A 19,267-nucleotide genomic window follows, 5' to 3' on the forward strand; every position below is an offset into this window, starting at 1 on the left:
CCTGCCTGCTCTTGAAAGAGCTCATTTGAAGTTTCACTTCGTATTATGAGTATTTGTGTCACTGAATAAGGGATTTCTGGTTTGACCTCACATGTTTCCTCATGGTAAGATTTTAGTTCATGTGGCATCCCATGCCTGCCCAACCCTGTCTGGTTTTCCTACACAGATACCACATCAGGTACATGCTGCAGGAGCTTTTAACCACCAAAACACATTTATGGTAAACGCCTGATGTTAAGCCTCTGCTGCTATCCACAGGTGGGCTTTGCTGCTTCAGAGAGGTCTGAGGTTTAAGAGATGTTAAGGCAGAGCAGTCACTGAGACAATGAGATGGGATTCCCAAGCTCTTGACCCCATCCTGGCTGCAGGCAGCAGGACGAGCGCTGAAAGGCAGGCAGTGCTGTGAACCTGCAGGATTCACAGCAGTATCGTCTAACCCTGAGGGAAGGTCAGTAATTAGAGCCAGGAAAAGAACCTTAAATCCCCAAAGCCACAGTTTGTGCTGGCCTGCCCCTGCTGCCCTGCTGTGCTTGTGGAGGGAAGCAGCACCACACCGTCACCTCCCGGCTGCTCCCAACTCTGGCTTTCTCTCCAGAAGAAGTCTAAAGAGCAGGAACAGGCCAACCAACTCCCAGTAAACTTACTTACTAAGTTTTACCATCCTTGACACTACCCAGTGAGGCACCTGCTCCCTGGGATGCAGGATCCCTGCCCCCAGCAGCCAGTTTTGTCCACGTTTGGCTCTTTCCTCTCTCTGGTTTTGCCTCCTCTCTGTTTCGAGGGAGACACTGATCATGCCTCAAGCACGCATTTCCCTCTCACTAATCGCCTCCTGCAGACAGCAGTATGTTTTGTCAGGCAACATAGGCAGGCTGTAGTTTTTCCTTCCTCCTGTGGAGCAGGGAAACTCATAAATACTCCCTGTCTCTACATCCATCTCCGGGATGGATGTCCGTGGGGAATGCAAAGGCTTCGCAGTGCCTGGAGAGGGATTGCTGCTGTCCCTGGTGTGTGCAGGGATGTGGCTGCAGGAGCCAGTGACTCTCTGGAGGTGACAGGCTGGCAGGGCAGGATGGTGGCTTCACAGCAGGAGGGTGCTTCCTCTGTGTGCTTTTGTGTACACCAGTTAGTGTTTTCAAGCCTGGCTGTGCAGATAATTAGCAGCATTTGTGGTGCTGCTTGCCATATCAAGTGTCTGAGGAGCAGTGGGATCTTTCAGAGACCTTTGTGCAGGTCCAGCACAAAGCACCACACACCCCCTGAGCTCCCCTGAAAGGCTGTGGGTTGATCCCACTCGCTCTGGCAAGAAAATTGATGTAGCAGATGTCATCATTGAGCATAATTTATCCCTGGTGTAGTAGTGTGTGTTATTTGTGCACAGACCATAAAAAAAGATCTCATAGAACCACAGAGTGGTTTGGAAATGGACCTTAAAGATCATGTTCCAACGCCCTCATCATGGGCAGGGACACCTTCGACTAGTTCAGGTTGCTCCAAGCCCCAACCAGGTTTGTAATTTGTGCTTAATAATATGTAGAGAAAGTTGTACTAATTTGCCTTTGCCCCGTTTGTTCCCTTCCCTTTCTTCTGCGTGGAACATGATGCTCTTACTAGTTCATGTTGTCCTTGCCCTCACCAGTTTCAATTTTGGTTTCCCTCTTTCCTGTCTTGTCTTCTTCATATATTTTGCACTTTTCAGCGTCTCTTATTCTTCCTTCTCTACTGATCCTATACACAACATGTAGGCAGACCTAGTGCTGAAATTAGTTTCTGACATTTCTGTTCCTGAGGGGTTTTCCTTTGCAAGTTATCTTCCTCTTATTTGATAGGAAGGTGATTTTCTGATGGGACACGAATTTTGTTTCTGGACTGATATCTCAATCTCTGTCTTCCCACCTCCAGAGTGTTGCAAAGAAGGTTTCTTTGTTCTTGTGGCCACAACATGGGTAGTCATAATATGCTATTTTAAAATGTGCCTGTAAATTGTTAAACTTGTGGCTGATTTTTTTTTTTTTTGGGGGGAGGGAGATTTTTGGGAGGAAGGCTATTGATTTATAGTTATTTTAATGGTGAGAATGAAATGCCTCCACAGCAGCAAGGCTGAGGAGACTTTGGTATGTGGAAGAAGAAATTTTAGGTGCGCTGTATTTTTCCAGGGCAGCACATATGCTTCATGCAAAGCAACAGGGAATACTGTATCTTCAAATCAGCTTCTGCAGGCAAACTAGATTCAAAATAAATAACTTTTATTCGTCTCTGTAATAGAACTGCTGATGCATTCATATATTTAAACCTAAACATCTGCTGAAGTGTTATATCTCAGTGTGCTGCTTTTAACAACCTGAATATCCAGCACCTTTTATCAAGCTTTTGGCTGTATTTTTCTCTCTATGTAGATACCATAGTTCAGGTGAATACACTATTGTGTTTGATTAGGAGATATGTTAGAGATAAGTCACTTGCATGGAAAAAAAGCATTTACAGTTTTTATGTATAAAAATGAAATTTGTGGGACTCATGAAATTTCATTCTCTTACGGTAAATGACTTACAAGGATATGTTAGAAGCAAAGGTAAATGAGTGCTGATTTTAACTTTGTACCTTCTGAAACACGAAAGGATTTGGTACATACAGTCCTGGTGAATGACATGTGATAGATTATACTGAGAGCAGGCAGAGCAAATGAAATTGTAATGGAGTTCCTCTTCTGGCTCCAGGAAATAGCTATTATTTATCCTGATTCCTAAGATGCTGCATGCATACTGCTCTTTATTATATACTTAAAAATCCCTTGGCAAGTCAGTAATGAATAAATGAACTTAAAGCCATTACAACACCCTTAGCATAAGGAATGTAAGCCAGGATATTTTTCAGTGTACCTTTTCCTGGGCTTGGCTGAGGTATCTGTGCAGAGGTGCTAACCTAGATGGCTCAGCTGAACAGTCTGGTTCTTTCTCCCGGCAGGTGCACGAGGCAGTCCCATGCTACAGCGAGTGCAATCAGTATTCTTGGGCAGTAGAACCGTGGTCTCCGTGCAAAATCAACAGCGAACAAAATTCCCTCCACTGTGGAGAAGGAATACAAACAAGGAAAGTCAGGTGCGTAGAGGCAAAAGCTCAGGTACTCCAGATCAAAAAGAGCCGATATGTACTTGAATAAAGCTGGAATATCTGACCATCTGACAGTGAGTACGTTGCTGAGTCCGGTGTATTTCGATGAAAAGAAACATGTTTGTGTGCCATGGTTTACAGGAAAAGCATCTCAGGGATGCAGCCTTGGTTTCTCAGGAAGACAGCGTGATATTTAAATTAGAATTCTTCAACCTAAATGCCATGTATACATAAAGCTCCCTGAGGTGCCTCCATATTCTGATTTGCTAACATTTTCCTCAAGTAATGGCGCTGCACGCACCAGAGTGGCATTCATTATTACTGAATATTCATTCCCCAGGCACGGGGAAATGCTGAGTTATTTCCAAGTGTTCAGATGTTCCTAGCAGGAGCACAAAGGTTTGTTCTTGCTGGTTGTCATTTTCTGTTTGCTCCTCTGTCAGCCGATCAAAGTTAAAATCCCTCTGTATGAAGTTTGCAATGTTTACTTAAGATGTTTTATTGTTACTGAAGTCTGTGAGTAACAAAAGCATGTTGTGCATGCTTTTGGTTTGCAGTAACATGATTAATTCTGCTTTTTGACCAGCCATGCTGCACGTAGGTATTGTCATTTCTGGTGTCCCGTATGGGGTCGAGCAGACTTGTTGATATCCATCACATATGTGGTACTCTAATGAAAATGTCTGTTTTTGTTTAGGTGTGTGAGTGCTGCTGAGGACCATGGAGGGGAGGCTGTGCCCAACGCTCTGTGTAATCAGGCTGAAATCCCAGACACAGTGCAGAAGTGTAGCTTGTACTGTCCCAGTGAATGTGCAGTGTCCTACTGGGGACAGTGGAGCAGGTGTCCACAGGTAGGCCTCCTGCTTGTGTCGCTGGCAATGTTCCTCTTCGCTTGTCTTTCAAGCATTTCATAGCATAGTTATTTTCTAGGAAAGAAAATTATTTTCTGAGGGATGTCAGGCTCAATGGATCCTGCCAGCATGGTTGAATCTGGAGATATTTATATCTCTGCAGAGACTGTAGAAAGTTGGGGAACTCATAGTTATTACTGTGACAGTTGATCCAACACATCCTTCCCCTTGTCTATGGCCCACACAAGCAGAGTGGGTGAAGGGAGCAGTACTCAAGCTGCAGTAAGGGCTGTCTGTCTGAGGAAATATTTGCAGGGGACACCTCTGTCAATGATGCATGACTGCCATAACAACCTACTGGTAAGCTGTGGTGGTGACACTTCTCTGGACAGGTCTTAGTCCTGAGGGAATAACAGCTCTCCCCTCCGAGCAGACACTATTTCTGTCCAGCATCTCCTCCTCCTCAAAACCTTGAGGGAAGATTTGAGGCAACAGCAGCAGAAGGGCATGGCAACAAGATGCCTGAACAATTTGTCATGTCATGAGACTTTGTGAATTATGCAGGGATTCAAGCCACTGCCAAGTGCTCTCTGTTTTCCTAAGTGTGCAAGATGGAAAGAAGCTGCAAATTTTGTATTGTGAAAACTCTCTGGCCTCAAAGCATGTGATTTCAAACCTATTGTTTCTCCCTGATGGGTGTTGAAATAGGTGCCAGGTTTAATCTCACAGGGTTTTTTTAATAGACTTACTTGATGTATTTAAGTGACAAACATATATTCATTGCCCCTGTGTTAACAGGGCCATTATCGAAAGTCTGAGTAGTTATTGGACAGGTATTTATACTACTGCTGACACAGGTAATTTCCTTCCATAATATTTTGTGTAGCGTATCAATATACTCGGTAAGAACATGTCAAATAAAATCCTGTGTTTCATTTCCTACATTCACCTCCTCCTGAGCAGCACAGCTTTGATGAAGTATAACACTCTTGCAACCCATACAAATGCTTGGATACCTTTCGAAGTCCCACTGCGGTTGGGCTGTTTCTTTGCCATTGACTTTTTCAGACATAGATTTTCCTCATTTTCGCACGCAGTGAACTAATGCAGAGATCCTCGAGGCCATTGGGTGTATTTCAGGTGCCTCGGTGACAGTTCAAGCAGAAGGACTGCTTGAAGCTTTTAAGCACCCTGGTATCCTTAAGACATCTCGAATTTTTGCCTGGAGGCTCTTTTTTGCCGGCAGTGAAGCTTCCGTAGCCCACGGAAGCAGGAAAGGGAAGCCCAGAGCTCGTGGGCTGCACTCCATCAGGCAGCACAGCTCTTGGCAGGCACAGGGCCTCATGCCACAGTCCCTGTGTCTCCTTCTGCATCCCTTTGCCACGGTGGATGTTAATTCATAAATGTGAGGGCATCTGCATGCCAATGCAATTAGCTGAACAATATGTTTTCACAAGCTGTTCTGCAATGCTTTGTTGTGAAACTGAGGCGACTGTGTGCTGGCGGAGCATGTGTTTCAGTAGTGCTGTCCAGATACGAGGCAATAAACAGCTTGAAGTTTTATGGGCAGATAAAACCCTCCCTTTGATGAGTTTACAGCAGTGCTGTCTCCCTTTTACAGCTACTCCGGCTGTTTGTGTTTGGTTTTAAGAGAGAACCACACAACACGGTCCCTCCCAGGCTGCACATGCTCAGCATCCCCAAGGCAAGCGCTGGGCTTTGCTGTCAGTGCAGAATGACTGTGCTGTGACACTGGTGTGTCTTTGGTTTGTGTGGGGCCAGAGGTGTGATGGAGCAGGGATTGCAGGAATGGGGGCCAGGAGTGAGGGACTGCCCAGCAGCAGGGTGGTTAATGGAACCCTCATCTCCTGAGTCACCGCTGGGAAAGGTGGTCACTGAGAAGTGCCATGAGCCAGTGGATGTGGTCAATGGAGTGACAAAGCCAGTGGAGCCTATGGAGGATCCCATTCCATCTGTAAGGCAAGAGCTACCTGTGGTCAGCTGAGTAGCTCCACTGGTTGCAAGTGAGAGCTTGGGTCTGTCATGGATGGAGAACTATACATAGACACCCAGATATAGGAGTCTGCAGCTGCAGCTGCATCTCATGTTAAGTCTTTTGATCAGACCTGTTGGGCCTCCAGTCTTCCTTCACGTCTTCCCACAAAGCCCAAAATACGTTCCAGTAAGGTTGCATGCACAGAACCTCTTGCTCATTAGGGCTGTCTGTTTAATTGTGTTTGAGGGAATTGTGCTCAATAGCTGGTATAATCATGCATGGCTTCTGATTCATGCCAAACTGGAAAGAAATGCCTGTCTTCTGAGGATGTATAAAATGCTTTTTGAATATTCACCAAAAACATGTTTTCTAAGTATGGCTCCTTTCTCTTCCCCGTGCAGTCCGAAAAATTCAAAAGATCACATCATATTGCCATGAAAAAGCAAAACTGTAAATCCTGGCTGCTCTTTTTCAAGTGCATTTGCATTTCAGACCAAAATAGTTGGCACTCTTCTAGTCATAGCTCTCTCATGAGGCAGCTGCCAAAGACCATTCCAGGATATCTTCCTCTAGCTCTGGTCGTGTTTGGCTTGCTGGAGATAAAGAGGATTTATGAAACTTGACAAATTCTAGTTTGTAAGAAATGAACAATCACAATTTCAGCCTCATGTTTGCCCGAGGAGTCCTTTGATTTGAGATATTTACCAAAGATCTTGCTCAGGTGAGAATTCTTTTCCAGTTGCTTTGGTGTTCTGCTCATGTTTTATAGTGTTGATAATAAATTCATCCTGATAGCAGAATAACTAACTCTTATCAGCTGAATATAAAAAAGCCTTTTAGATTATCCGTTGTACCTTTTGTCAATATGTCATTGTACTCAGGGTACTTTCTAGGGTATTACTCGGTTTTATCTTGTAGCAATATTCTTCCCATGTGAATTTTCCACTTTCAGGATGGTAAATGATCTTGAATCATGTTGAAATCAATGAGTCATAAAGGTGGTGACTGCTTTGTCAGTGGAAAGTATTTTCTTCAGTACTTTTTTGTCTAAAACGTTGTATTTGCTCTACCTTTTTTTTGTGCATTTCCTCTTTATTTTTAAATGTTTGGGTTCTTTTATAATTTCAGATGGTCCCACAATTCTTTTATGTGTATTTTTCCAACTGAATTGCAATTTTTGCATCTTGATTATGGTGCTATTTAACATTGCTACACAAATGTAAATTTTAATATTTCATTTCATAACTGTGATCCAGACATGCAGCTGAAATACAATACTTTCAGGTTTTGTCTCTGTACTGGATTAAAGAAACTCATAGTTATGGATTTGAAGCTCCCCTATTATTTTCACTTTCTCTATTTTGAAAAGTAAATTCAAAATGGTTTTCCCTCTTGTTGAAGACTAATTTTTGGCTCATAAAATTTTCTTCTCTGTCACTAAGTAACATCCATGTAACTTAAATATGAAGCCTTTAAAGCCATTTAAAATAACAATTTGAAGCTTGCTGGTTAAAAAAAAATAAAAAATCATAGGCAAATTAGGTTGACTTGCATTTTGCTTCAGAGATTTCATATTTGTTCCAGGGACAATAGCATGTTCAGTCAGACATCATCACTTGATTGCTCAAAGACCCAGCTAAACAATCTGGAAACTGAAATCCTATCATCTCTGTTGCATATTCAGTGATGGAATAACACACGCTTCCTGCGGCGCCTCGACTTTGTATTCATCTGACTTGGAAATGTAATTAATTGACTTCAATTGAATTCATCAAAGCATTCTTAAAAAGAGTTAATATGCGAGTGGTGCTACAAGTCCCTGAAATAATTACCTCCAATCTATTTCGTTAGCTCTCTGTTGGGTGGATGGCTGTCGCAGCCCCCATTGCGGATCGGAGTGGCCTCCTCTCTTGCCTCAGCTGTTGGCATTTCTAGCAGCTAATTCCAAGAGGTCTGAAATTAGTTAATTATAGGAGGTTGCATGTCTGGCGAGTGAGAACAGCTGTCTCCGTTTCAGCGAGCATTTTCCTCTTGGATCAATAGCAATGTACCGCGCTCAGGACTTGCCTCAATTGAGTTATTATTCCCTCGAATCTGCGATGGGGGAGGGGGAGTGTGATATTGCCACAACTGATCGGATTAGAAGTGTCACCAAGCAATGCAGCCAGCTCTCAGCCTGGCAGTGGCTTTCATCGTGGCTGCAAGTCGGAGTGGTTACAGCTCGGAAATGCCAGCTGGAAGGGAAACCGTGGGCTCGTGTAGACACTGGGGCTCTGCACATGCCTTACCGAAGTCTTCATCACTGCTGGTGCCTGTGCTCGGGATCACAGAACGGGCAAGGTTGGGAGGGACCACTGGAGGTCATCTGGTCCAACTCTCTGCTCCAGCAGGATTCCCTTGAGCACATTTCTCAGTATTGTGTCCAGACGGCTTTTGAGCATCTCCAGAGGAGACTCACCAACCTCTCTGGGTTTGGCACGTAAGTTTGGCAGAGCACCTGCAGTGTGGAGGCTGGACTGAAGAGTGAGGCTTGCACAGAGTTGTGTTTCAAGCCCAGGAGATAATTTATTCAGGTCAAGCATGAGAATTATGCTGGTCCAAGGCTTTTTGGAAGAACATGCCCTGCTCCTTAGCATAGCAGTGACTTGGATTTTTTTGTATAGCTTTCAGAAAAGTTGGTAACTGCTGTATTTTTTAGATTTGTTGTTTTATTTTTATTCATCTTCATTAGCAATCATTTTTTAAAAAGCAGTGGTTCTGTGTGGAGGCAGGTAAAGTTTCAGAATCTAGGTCTGTCTGAAAAAGAAAATTTATGTAAATGTATTCTCATCTCAAAAGATTGCTTGTGTTATTGTAAATGGCTTGTTAAATTGTTACAAAACATCCACACTGGCATGAACAATATAATGGTTCATTGATCTGTTAAAAATAGTCAAATACTGTTGCTGCCTTTGCATGTACCTTATTTTGAGGTTTTATGTTTCCTTATGAATAGCCAGTTAAAAATAATGCAGCCAGCTATTTATAGTGCAGGATGCATTATACAAACTGCTTGATAAATTAAACAGCTTAAAGGGCCCTCTAATGGGTTACAGCCTTTGTGCTGTACAATTATGATGTGTATGAAAGCCTAGATCAATGGACAGCTTTTAAAATCCGTCACAAAGAAGGTCTAATAGTGTATACTAATGTGTGATATGTTAACAGCTCTTGCACTGGAACTTAGCGTTCATAACCTTACAGGTTTATTTTATTTAATACCCTTCTCTTCCAGAACAAACTTTCAGTGCTTTATCTGTTCCATTATTGTCTGGAGCAAAGGCTGGGTACATCCTTTGTGTATGGTTTTGTCCCTCACTTTTTATGAGGGACTCTTTTATGGCTTAAAATAGTGACAAGTGGTCATGGTGAAAAACTGAGATTGGCTAGAAGAAATATTAAAAAATGCAGTAGTCAAGAGTGCCAGGAATTCCCCCACGGAATCAAGATGATGACTGTTATAATTTCTAAATGGTCCTTTGAGAAAAACTTTGCTTTATTCCTGCCTTAACATTTTATGTGCCTCTCATTGCTTCAAAATATTTTGTTTCTGTAGTGGTTTATATAATCTGGCCTATAGATTCCTGGCTCTGGCTCAACTCATGAAGTTTTCATACTTCATGGAAAAGAATAATGGAAATGGTGAGATTTAATTCTATAAAGCAGGCTGGGACATTGTAGTTATACCCATAAAGAAACTTACTGTGTCTGTGTATGACGTCCTACTGCTGTAGGCTATTATGAGGCTATTGTGCCACCTGAGGTAGGTCCCCGTTATTTTTGCCATCCAGAAATTAATTGCATTCCTGTCACCAATTCTAGAGTATGCATATGCCAGAATTACACACCTCGTTGTCATTAAGGAGGAATCTGGACAAACAGCATAGTCTGTAAAACTCAACAGCTAAACTGATCTGGCACCTAACCCTGAGGGAGCATGGAGTTCTCCAGGCCTCTGGCCTTCTACCTCTGTTCATCACAGCTACCTTAATTTCATAGTACTTGTTTCCTCTCCTATATTCATGGCCAGTTGGCACTCATATTCATTGTCTATCTTTGATCCATAAGTCTTTATTTCTAGTCTGAGTGCTGTTGTCGCCTGCCTGTTTTCCTCTTTCTTTGAGCTTCCACTGTAGAAATATTGGCTAATACTGAGCACAAAGCATTTGTGATAGCCTTACAGGAGGTAATGGCTGACTTAATGTAAAATATAATTAAAAAAGCTTCATATGTCATCAGTGAAAGCAGTGGTTGCTAATAGAGCAGTAGGAAGTAAAATAATGTCTTTGGAAGTAAAGCATCCACTCAGTGGGAAGAGAGGAGTTGTAAATGAAGATACTCAGTAAGGCAGTGCTGAATCACAGTGGGTTTTATTTATTTAAAAACCCCAAAATTGTAGGTTCATATGTGCATTCAATTAGAATCTTGGATTCCTGGGGCAGATCCAGTCTTGATCCGTGTATCTGAATGGCACCTTCGCTATTTTGTATGAAAGGTTATTTGAACAGTCAAATTCGTTCTACCATTTTCTTGATTTGTGAGAATATTCAGAATCAATGCCTTCTGTTATCTTGCCCAAATCTTAATTAATTCTGTGATAATTTCTTACTTTAAGTACTCAAGGGATATTTCTTTCATTTGCTGCCTTTTCCATAAATTACTGCCTGCGTTCCTGTCCTACCTCCTAAACACATGAGTTGCCATTGATGCTGTTTGGTTTTGCTCTCAGAACCTGATAAGATTCAAATTCAGGACTAGGCATACACCCTTGGTAGTGATGGCAGTGGTGACAATGGTGACATATTATCTTCCTTTTGCTGTGTGGATTGCACACATCTCTTCATTACTGCTTGTTAATACCCCTCAGCATCTCCCCACTGGAACCAATCCCTCTTCTTTAACTTTCACTGTTCACATCCCGTAATGACTCTGGGTCTGCCAAGCCGTCCCTCAACCTTTGCCATGTTGTAAATACTTAATTTTTTTCCAGCCTGGGTTTTTGGAAAGGTCCTGCAGGAGTTGTGCACCCAAGCCCATTGAGATTCCAGGGTAGCTGGATACTCAGCTTCCTCTTGCTCCTTTGAAAATCCCAGCTTTCATCTTCTCCTTTGCAAGTCGTTCCCTCCTGCTGCTTACTCAGTTCCATGTGTATTTGGCTCAATTTTTTACATCGTTAACTTGAAAGAGTAGGGCCAGAAAATCAATTATAAAACTAATTTGACTTCTCAATTGACGTTAAGAGAAATTCAACAAATAATATTACAGGATATTAGTTACAGTTTGCCAGCTTTGAATTTTTGCATGTTTCCCGTGTACTCAGCTTGATTAAATGAACGCTTTTCCTACAGAGATTCCTTATTATTCCAAACTGGTAAAAGTGAGGAGCTTATCACATCAGCCCTGGCTTCTGAACACCATGTCTCATCAGCGCAGTGAGAATTCAGGCTTCAGAACGGCAGTAAACCAGTTGTTTGTTTGGGTCCTGGCAAACACCAGATAGATTTTGACCTGTTAGACTGATCTGCTGCCCACCAGGAGGATATCTGAGAGGGAAAACAGTCCTGCCAGCCAGGAAATCTGGGGGGGCTCTGTGACAACACTGGGCTGCATCAATGCCCTGTTATCAGGCACAATGGGGAGCATGCTACGCAGGGGGAAAATATTATTTTATTAAAAGAGTTTACTTATCTACAAATGATGCATATTTTCTGTCTGCAGGTTCTCATTTTGAAGGGAGCAAAAGCAGTATTTCTGAGCTGGCACAGGCAACTTCTGTCACAGCATCCATTGATTTCTTTTTTTTCCCCTTTGGTAGCATAATTCAGAGAAACATTAATTAGGAGTAGCCACTGAGATACCCGCTTTGATTTTTTCCTTACTCGTTTTGGTTTATTGGCAAATCATTTAAGTTATTAGTGTTAGTTGTGAGGATGAACAATTAGATTAGTTGAGAAAAAGGCAGTAAACTATTGGTAAACACTTAGCATGGGTTTAATTTTCAGATAATTAGAAACAATTGGGTGTTTTAGCTGACCATGGGTATTCAAATAAGATTACCATTTAAAATGATTTGACAAGGTGTGTGTCAGCAATAAGAACATTGATAATAGAATTTCTTTCACATAATGTAAGCATAAGGAAAATAGGCCCTGGCAATGTATTTTAAGACCAAACCAAACTTTTTTCCTGTTTTTCCTAATATTTATTCTGTTCAGTTATCCTATGATCTGTGCAACTAATCCAGGTTTACAGCAGTCTGAGAACTAATTTATGCTGCAAGGCCATTACATTTCCCTTTAATATTCACAATACAGGAATTATCCACACTTTCACCCATGCAGGGTTCAGTGTTTGCAGGCAGTTTGTTGCATGATAATAAGCCCATGGTTTAAGCTGTTAGTTATTTTTTTGTAATTAAAGTACTCTATAGGAAAATCATGTCTTAAATCCCCAAGCATTTGTGAAAATGTATTTCTGCATGCATTGTTTGGTTGTTTTTTTTTTCTTGCTGTTCCTGAACAAACCAAATGAGAAACTGTCAGGAATTAAATAGGTCATCTTGTCCAATAGATGGCTGTGAATACTTTTAATGGGGATTTATTTCCGTGAGATTTGCTGGGACCATGTCCACTCACCATGCCATACTGAAAGAGTGATGTTTGAGGGCTGCCAAAACCCAACAGTTTGCATGCCTATGATGACAAACATAAATGAAAACCTGCCTCATTTGGTTCATATTCCTGTGAAAATATAACCAAACAAATCCTGTTTTGTAGAGAGTCGGACATCAGTATTGGTATCACATACTTTGAAAAGTCTTGATGTCAGAATCATAACTGAAATGCAATTACAGATGTCATTCCTGGAAATGAAAACTTTGCTGTAACATCAGTTTTTACTTAAAAATGCATTAATTGTGTCAGAAATCCTGTCCCAATATTCAGTACTATGGCATTTTACTCGAGGTCTTGGAAAGAGATGCAAAGTAGGGCAGTCTTTATCCCATTGTCCTCAAGGATCCTAAAAACACGGAAACAGAGGATCCAAAAAACATAGAAATAAGTAGTATAGGAGTGCATAAAATAGCCAAATGAGGGTGGATAAAGTATGATCTTTCGTAATATTGGGTTCCTAACAGTGAACTGCATTTCTTTTCCTTTATATGCTTTAAGCGTTGTTGGAATAGGAGTGGGATTGTATCGTACTTCATGTGGCCATGGAGCTGCATGTAACAACCCTGGGCTGTTGGTGTCTGCATGATTTACTGGGATCTCTTCACTGACCATCCCTTTTGCATACAGGTGTGTGATCCCAACATTATGCAAACCCGAACTCGACAAGTGCTGAGGTCTTCTGTCGGTTCAAAGCCCTGCCCTGAAGATTCACAAATGAAGCCATGCATTCTTAACCAAAATTGCTTCCAATATCAGTACAACCTAACAGGTAGGTGAAACTTTCCAATATTCCCTTACTGTGTGTTTTTAGTTATATTAGCTTGTGGTGTTGGTTAAAGCCTTGGCATTAAAAGAGCTCTGTGTAGCTCTATCATTGGTTTCACTAAAGTTAATTACATACCTACATTTTTACAGGATAGTGGACAAATGCACAATTTTTGTGTTTAAGTTGTCATTGCAGGTACCCTGGAAGTAAAGCATGTTAAATGAGATTTTCGGTGAGTTATCAACAGAATTGGTGAAACCAATAGTACCAACAGAAGGCGATATTGCAGTAGTACCAATTGAAGGCAGTATGGGTTATATGGGTGGGCATAGGATATTCAGAACAAAATGTATTATTTAGGACCTTAGAAGCAGTTGGAGCTGCTGCAAACAAACAAACAAAACAAAACAGGAATAATTCCTTTTGTTTTGACCAGCTCAAATAAATGAGAAAGACATAGACAGAGATCTAAGAGAATTTCGGGGGCTGGTGGGAAGGAAGAACAAAGCAAGATAAAATATGTGAATATAAACTCAGCCTGTTTGTAATAAAAGCCCTAGAAACACAGGCAGGAGGACGATGCCTTTTTTATCATCACATTTCAGAAATGCAGAACATTTATGTGTTCATGTTTATCAGAGGTAGAAGACACAAAGTAATAGGTTTTTTTCTCATCCTTCTTATTTATTGGTGGTGTATGGAAATGTTAGTTGCTTGTATTGTGGCTTTTTGTTTATTTTAAATGATGTTTTAAAGCTTATTTCAGTTTAGTTGTATTCTGACCAACATAATTTCAGACGTAATAAGATATTAATTTTCTTCTGCTAGAAATACTGGTTTTATTTCATGAGTATTAGAGTTTAGTTTTAAATAATGAATGGCTTTGCCTTGAGACAAAAACAGGTTAAACCAGAGTCCCCCTTCAGAAATTTCCCCAGCTGCTTTATCAAAGTTAAATTTTGCTTCAGACAATACAGTCTTGTAAGTGTGCCAGCTGGATTGAACTGATACCCTTTATCAGTCTTCAACATGTGCACTCGGATGCTCCAGTTTCGTAAGGGGATACAGTATCAGAGTGCAAAGTGAGTGGTTCCTCCTCTGAGACTTGCCTGGTTTTAAGAGCAACATCCTTTTGTGAGGATCGTTCTAGGGTTTGGGATGCCCTGACTTGGGGAAGTGCTGCCTTAGGTAAAGACACTTGTTTAAGGCTTCAACGCCAGGCTGGATGGGGCTTTGAGGAACCTGGTTTAGTGGAAGCTGTCCCTGCCCACAGCGGGGGGGATGGAACGAGATGATCTTTGAGGTCCCTTCCAACACAAACCATTCTGTGATCTGTGAGTCTGTGTTAAGGGAAAAGGTGACCTGCAGCAGTGCACCCTTTGCTTTGTGTCTGCAGGCTGGAGCGGGTGCCAGCTGGGTGCCAATGCCACGTGTGGACACGGGGAGCGGCGCCGACTCCTGAGCTGCCGGCGCAGCGACGGAGCCACTGTCAGCATGCAGTTCTGCCAGAGGGTGAGCAGGGCTGGGAAACATCCAGAGGCTCACTGTGCTTCCAGAAAGCTGGTGATGCCTTCTGATCCACACCGAGATGTCGTCCATAAATGGTGGAAATGTGTTCAGTGTTTAGTGCTGGGGGCACAGCCGCTGGGTGCTTTGGGGGACAAAGGCATCCATGGGGTGTTTGAGTGGGTGGTGTCACCCCTTGACTCGAATGCTCGTTGCATATTTATCAACCCTGCACCATTCCAGTGGTTTCAAGAAAGCTTGTGACTAGGGAGATTGTGTCCTACTACGAAAAGTTTGGGGTTGTCCTTTTGGAGTAAGATCCAGAGACTGAGGGATGCTGTCATAGTTTAACCCCAGTCAGTGATCAAGAACCACAAAGCCACTTGCTCACTTCCCCAACAGTGAGCTGAGGGAGAGAATGGAAGGGTACAAGCTGGAGAACTTGTGGGTTGAGATAAAGACAGTTTAATAGGAAAAGCAAAAGCTGCACACCTAAGCAAAGTAAAATAGAATTAATTCACTGCTTCCCATGGGCAGGGAGGTGTTCCTTCAGGACAGCAGGACCCCATCACTATGGTTACTTAGGAGGACAAACACCATCACTCCAAACATCCCCCTTTCTTCCTTCTTTCCCCAGCTTTATATACTGAGCATGATATTGTATGGTATGGAATATGTCTTTGGTCAGGTGGAGTCACCTGTCGTAGCTTTGTCTCCTCCCAACCACCCAGTGGGACAGTATTAAAAGCAGAAAAGGCCTTGACTCTATGTGAATCCTGTTCAACAATAACAAAAACTGTTATCATCACTGTGTTCAGCACAAATTCAAAACACAGCCCCATACCAGCCACTGGGAAGAAAATTTACTCTCCCCCAGCCAAAATCAGCACAGATGCTTAGATGTAAAATGAAACTGCTTAAACCAGTTGCACCCTGGAGAAAGTTCCCCTATGATGGAGTCACTGCCAGTTTTCGTTGGGGTGCTTGGCTGTGGCAGGAGGTGTCTGGGGCCTGGGGAAGCTGATGCCTGTGTTTCCTTGTCCCCTCACAGCTCCGCCTGGAGAAGCCCGTGCAGACGAGCAGCCGGTGTGTGGTGGGATGTGCAGTGGACTGCCAGCTCTCCCCGTGGTCGGCCTGGTCCCAGTGCTCCCACACATGTGGCTCTGGTGGTGAGTCCCTGCCTGTCCTCCTGCCTCTCACATCTCAGCAATGCAGCACAAAAAGTACCCCCAGCCTCAGGCAGTCTGCTCAGGCAGTCCTTGAGCAGGGGTGCAGAGCTCAGGGATAGCCCCAAAACCACACTGAATCTGTTAGAGGTAATCTTGGACACTCTCAGGGTCCTGAGGTCTTGGGTGTTATGAACAAAGTGGGCTATTTCCAAAGTACTCTAAAGGGAAAAATGCAACTTAGCAAGCAGGTATTCAGATGCCTAGAGGATTATTTATTAATTAATTCAAACTCTCAGAATTCAGCCATAGCAAACGTTAAACCCTGAGACAGGGAGTATGTAGAGCTACCGAAGAGCTGGGGAGTGTTACAGTAATCTTAAAAGATAAATAAATAAATGGGAACCCTCTGGTGAAGTAACTTGTCACATAATTGAATCCCATTGAAGAAAACACACAAAAACTATTTGTCATCATTTAATAAATGCCTCTGTCTCCATCCTGTATCCACAGGTCCCTTAATACTTGTATGACCCCGGTAACTTCAGCAAGATTTTCTGTAGCCAGTAATGCTCACCAGCATACAAAAAGTGAAAGGATTAGGACCTTTTTCAACTTATAGGATGTAAAAAACCCCTTGAGTATTGACATGAGGAAATGCATTGAAGGTTTTATTCAAAATAAGCTTGATACATTATTTCCCAGGCTTCTGATGTGCATGAGATGTACAGCTAATGGTCTTTAAGATTCAAGAGCCATAATGTGTATTTGAAGCAAATTTACTTAAGGTCAAAAAGAAAAAAGCTCTTAACTTCCATAAAGTGATTCCTTCAGATGGATTCCAGAGATCAAAGCATGTTACAGAAAAAGCTTAATATTTGGATTAGTGCTGTTCTTCCTTTGCTGAGCTTTTAGCCCGTTTGTGAAGTAGTGCTTTCTTAACAGAAATGAATAATTCATGGACAGTGTTTTAACAACAACACACTGGGAGTACTATTAATTCCAAATTTTATTTTTTCTTCAAAATCCATTTTGCAGTGTTAATGCTCATGTTGCTGAATAAACTTAAATTAATTTTTTGAGTGTTCAATCACTTGCTAAATTAAACAGAGTACAGTGCAAAAGCAGGTTGTAACTTTTTTATGACTTTTAGCATTCTCAAGGAGCTAAAACTCTATATAATGCCTAAAGGCTTTTTCATCCTGAGCTCTTCTATTGCATAGTTTGAAAAAGGATGTGCTTGAGTGAAGTTGTGTCTTGTATTTTGAACCTGATCCTGAAACGCTTGTGCCAGTTCTGAAGACTGGTTAAAGAGCTGATGGCTACCAGTGCATGCAAGGGGTTACTTCATGTCCTAAATCAAAGGAAAGCTGGGAACATTGTTCCCTGCCAAAGCAGACCTTCAAGCCAGTGTCCTCAAGTGTGTCCTGGCTGCAAGTGCCAAACCACACTGAGGCTGCTTGAACCACACAGTCACACCCAAGCTCAGCTCAGTCATCTGCTGGTCTTCAAAGATCGTAACTGTGTTACATTGCTGGCTAGAGAGCTGTCTTGTAGTTTTACATGGATTTTAAAGCTGGAGGTAACTGTTTTGTGAACCTACAGCAGCTAAGCAGTTGGGAAGACTGTCCTAAAAACTGTATCATAAAGAAGCCAAGTTTTGCTGGGCCTTCCCTGCCATTTGAATAGCTTTGCAGGGACCCAAGAGTCTTCTGAATCTTATGCCAAAGCATCAGTGAAACAGAAGTGTTTTGCATCCAAGTTGTTCCAGCACATGGTTTATTTTCCTGCATCCTCAGTGCTGATCTGACTTTTGCTGCAGCAGCCCTGAAGTGTGGAGCTACCCTGATATCAAACATCCATGATGGAGAGACCTTGGCACCAGTCCTGTGGCTGTGGCCCTTGTGTGGTTCCAGCAGCACAAACACCATTTCAGCTTCTTCACCGAGTTCCAGTTGGTTATAAATACTACTTGATGATGGCATTAACAGAGAGGACATTAATTATGCACTTATCTGTAGGTGGTGCTTCACAGATGAATACAGTGAGCGTTTCCTACCGGAAAGTTCATGGACAGCAACACCTTTGAAATCATCGAGAGTTTCTCACAGGCATCTATGTGAATAGGATGAAACCTCAAATTAGACAGGAAAAAACAAAGGATGACAATAAACGAGCTGTGGGAATTAGCTGTAGTAAACACTCGTACTGCTTCTCTCTGCCAATAGATAATTGCCCACTGTTTGGTACAGCTGAAATGAAGGACTTAGATGCTTGGTGTTCAAAAATAATTCACAGCAAGTTGAATACACCATTACTGGATCTACTCACAACAATATTTTGCTTTTCTGTCTTTTCTTGGAGAGCGTGTGAAGGGCCTGCAGAAGCACCGTCAAGGACTTCAAAGAGAAACATAATTTAAATACAATTCAGATCAAAATGTAATGTTGCTGGATTTGTGTTTTCCTGCGTTTTTTTAATCTAGCATTGTTGCTAACATTTGTATTCTGTCGATCTCTTCCAGTAACAGTTTGCTGTGATATATTTTAATGAATGGCCCCTTTCTCTTGTGCAGGTTTCATTTTGTGGAGTAATGCATTTAAACATGAAGTGGTGCTGCTGTGCACGTGGCACTGACATCTAGTACAGTTCTGGTATACAGCAGCCAAAGGCGAATATATTGATTTTTATAAATGATGATGAGTAAAGTAGATCTCTCTTTCCTGCCTGCACTGAGCCTACAGAGATGTGTAATGGATATTTGCTTGTTGCAGCTGTAGTTCTGGGCAGCATCTGTTCAGGATGCTGGCTAGGGCTTTAGGCTGACATTGGGTTATATATAAGGGTCCCTCATATCTGTTGCTGTACTGCTATGAAAAGATGTATAGTACTGCCTTAATGGATGAGGCTTTCATGGCCTGAATCAAAGTTACTTGGAAGGATGTTTGGTAAGACTAATCCCAAACAAATTGAATTTCCTTTTGTTAAGGCAAAGAAATACATGAGGATGCTGAATTTTTCTATGTAAACATTTTCCAATCCCATATGATTTCTCTCAAGTTCTCTAACAGGAGTGCTGAATTTATAAAACCCCCTGAACTTGCGCTTTGCCACTTGCAAAGCTGACTTTATCAGATGAATTGTGGGATTTACCTGAGT

The 19,267-nt window shown here is 42.1% G+C and overlaps 1 protein-coding gene across 4 annotated transcripts in view; it reads left to right on the forward strand.

The window, feature by feature from the left end:
- The window catches only part of THSD7B (thrombospondin type 1 domain containing 7B), a 306,100-nt gene that overhangs the window by 268,946 nt on the left and 17,887 nt on the right, over positions 1-19,267 (forward strand). For all 4 annotated transcript variants that reach the window (XM_027884317.1, XM_027884316.1, XM_027884318.1 and 1 more), the window contains 5 exons: positions 2,965-3,098; positions 3,808-3,961; positions 13,298-13,439; positions 14,833-14,948; positions 15,994-16,111. In XM_027884317.1, the coding sequence (XP_027740118.1) occupies positions 2,965-3,098; positions 3,808-3,961; positions 13,298-13,439; positions 14,833-14,948; positions 15,994-16,111 (664 nt within the window). The remainder of the gene's footprint in view (positions 1-2,964; positions 3,099-3,807; positions 3,962-13,297; positions 13,440-14,832; positions 14,949-15,993; positions 16,112-19,267) is intronic.

This window comes from Empidonax traillii, unplaced genomic scaffold (assembly GCF_003031625.1).
Source record: "Empidonax traillii isolate 1590-97213 ecotype Southwest subspecies unplaced genomic scaffold, ASM303162v1 scaffold142:size1213974, whole genome shotgun sequence".
Classification (NCBI taxonomy): Eukaryota; Metazoa; Chordata; class Aves; order Passeriformes; family Tyrannidae; genus Empidonax; species Empidonax traillii.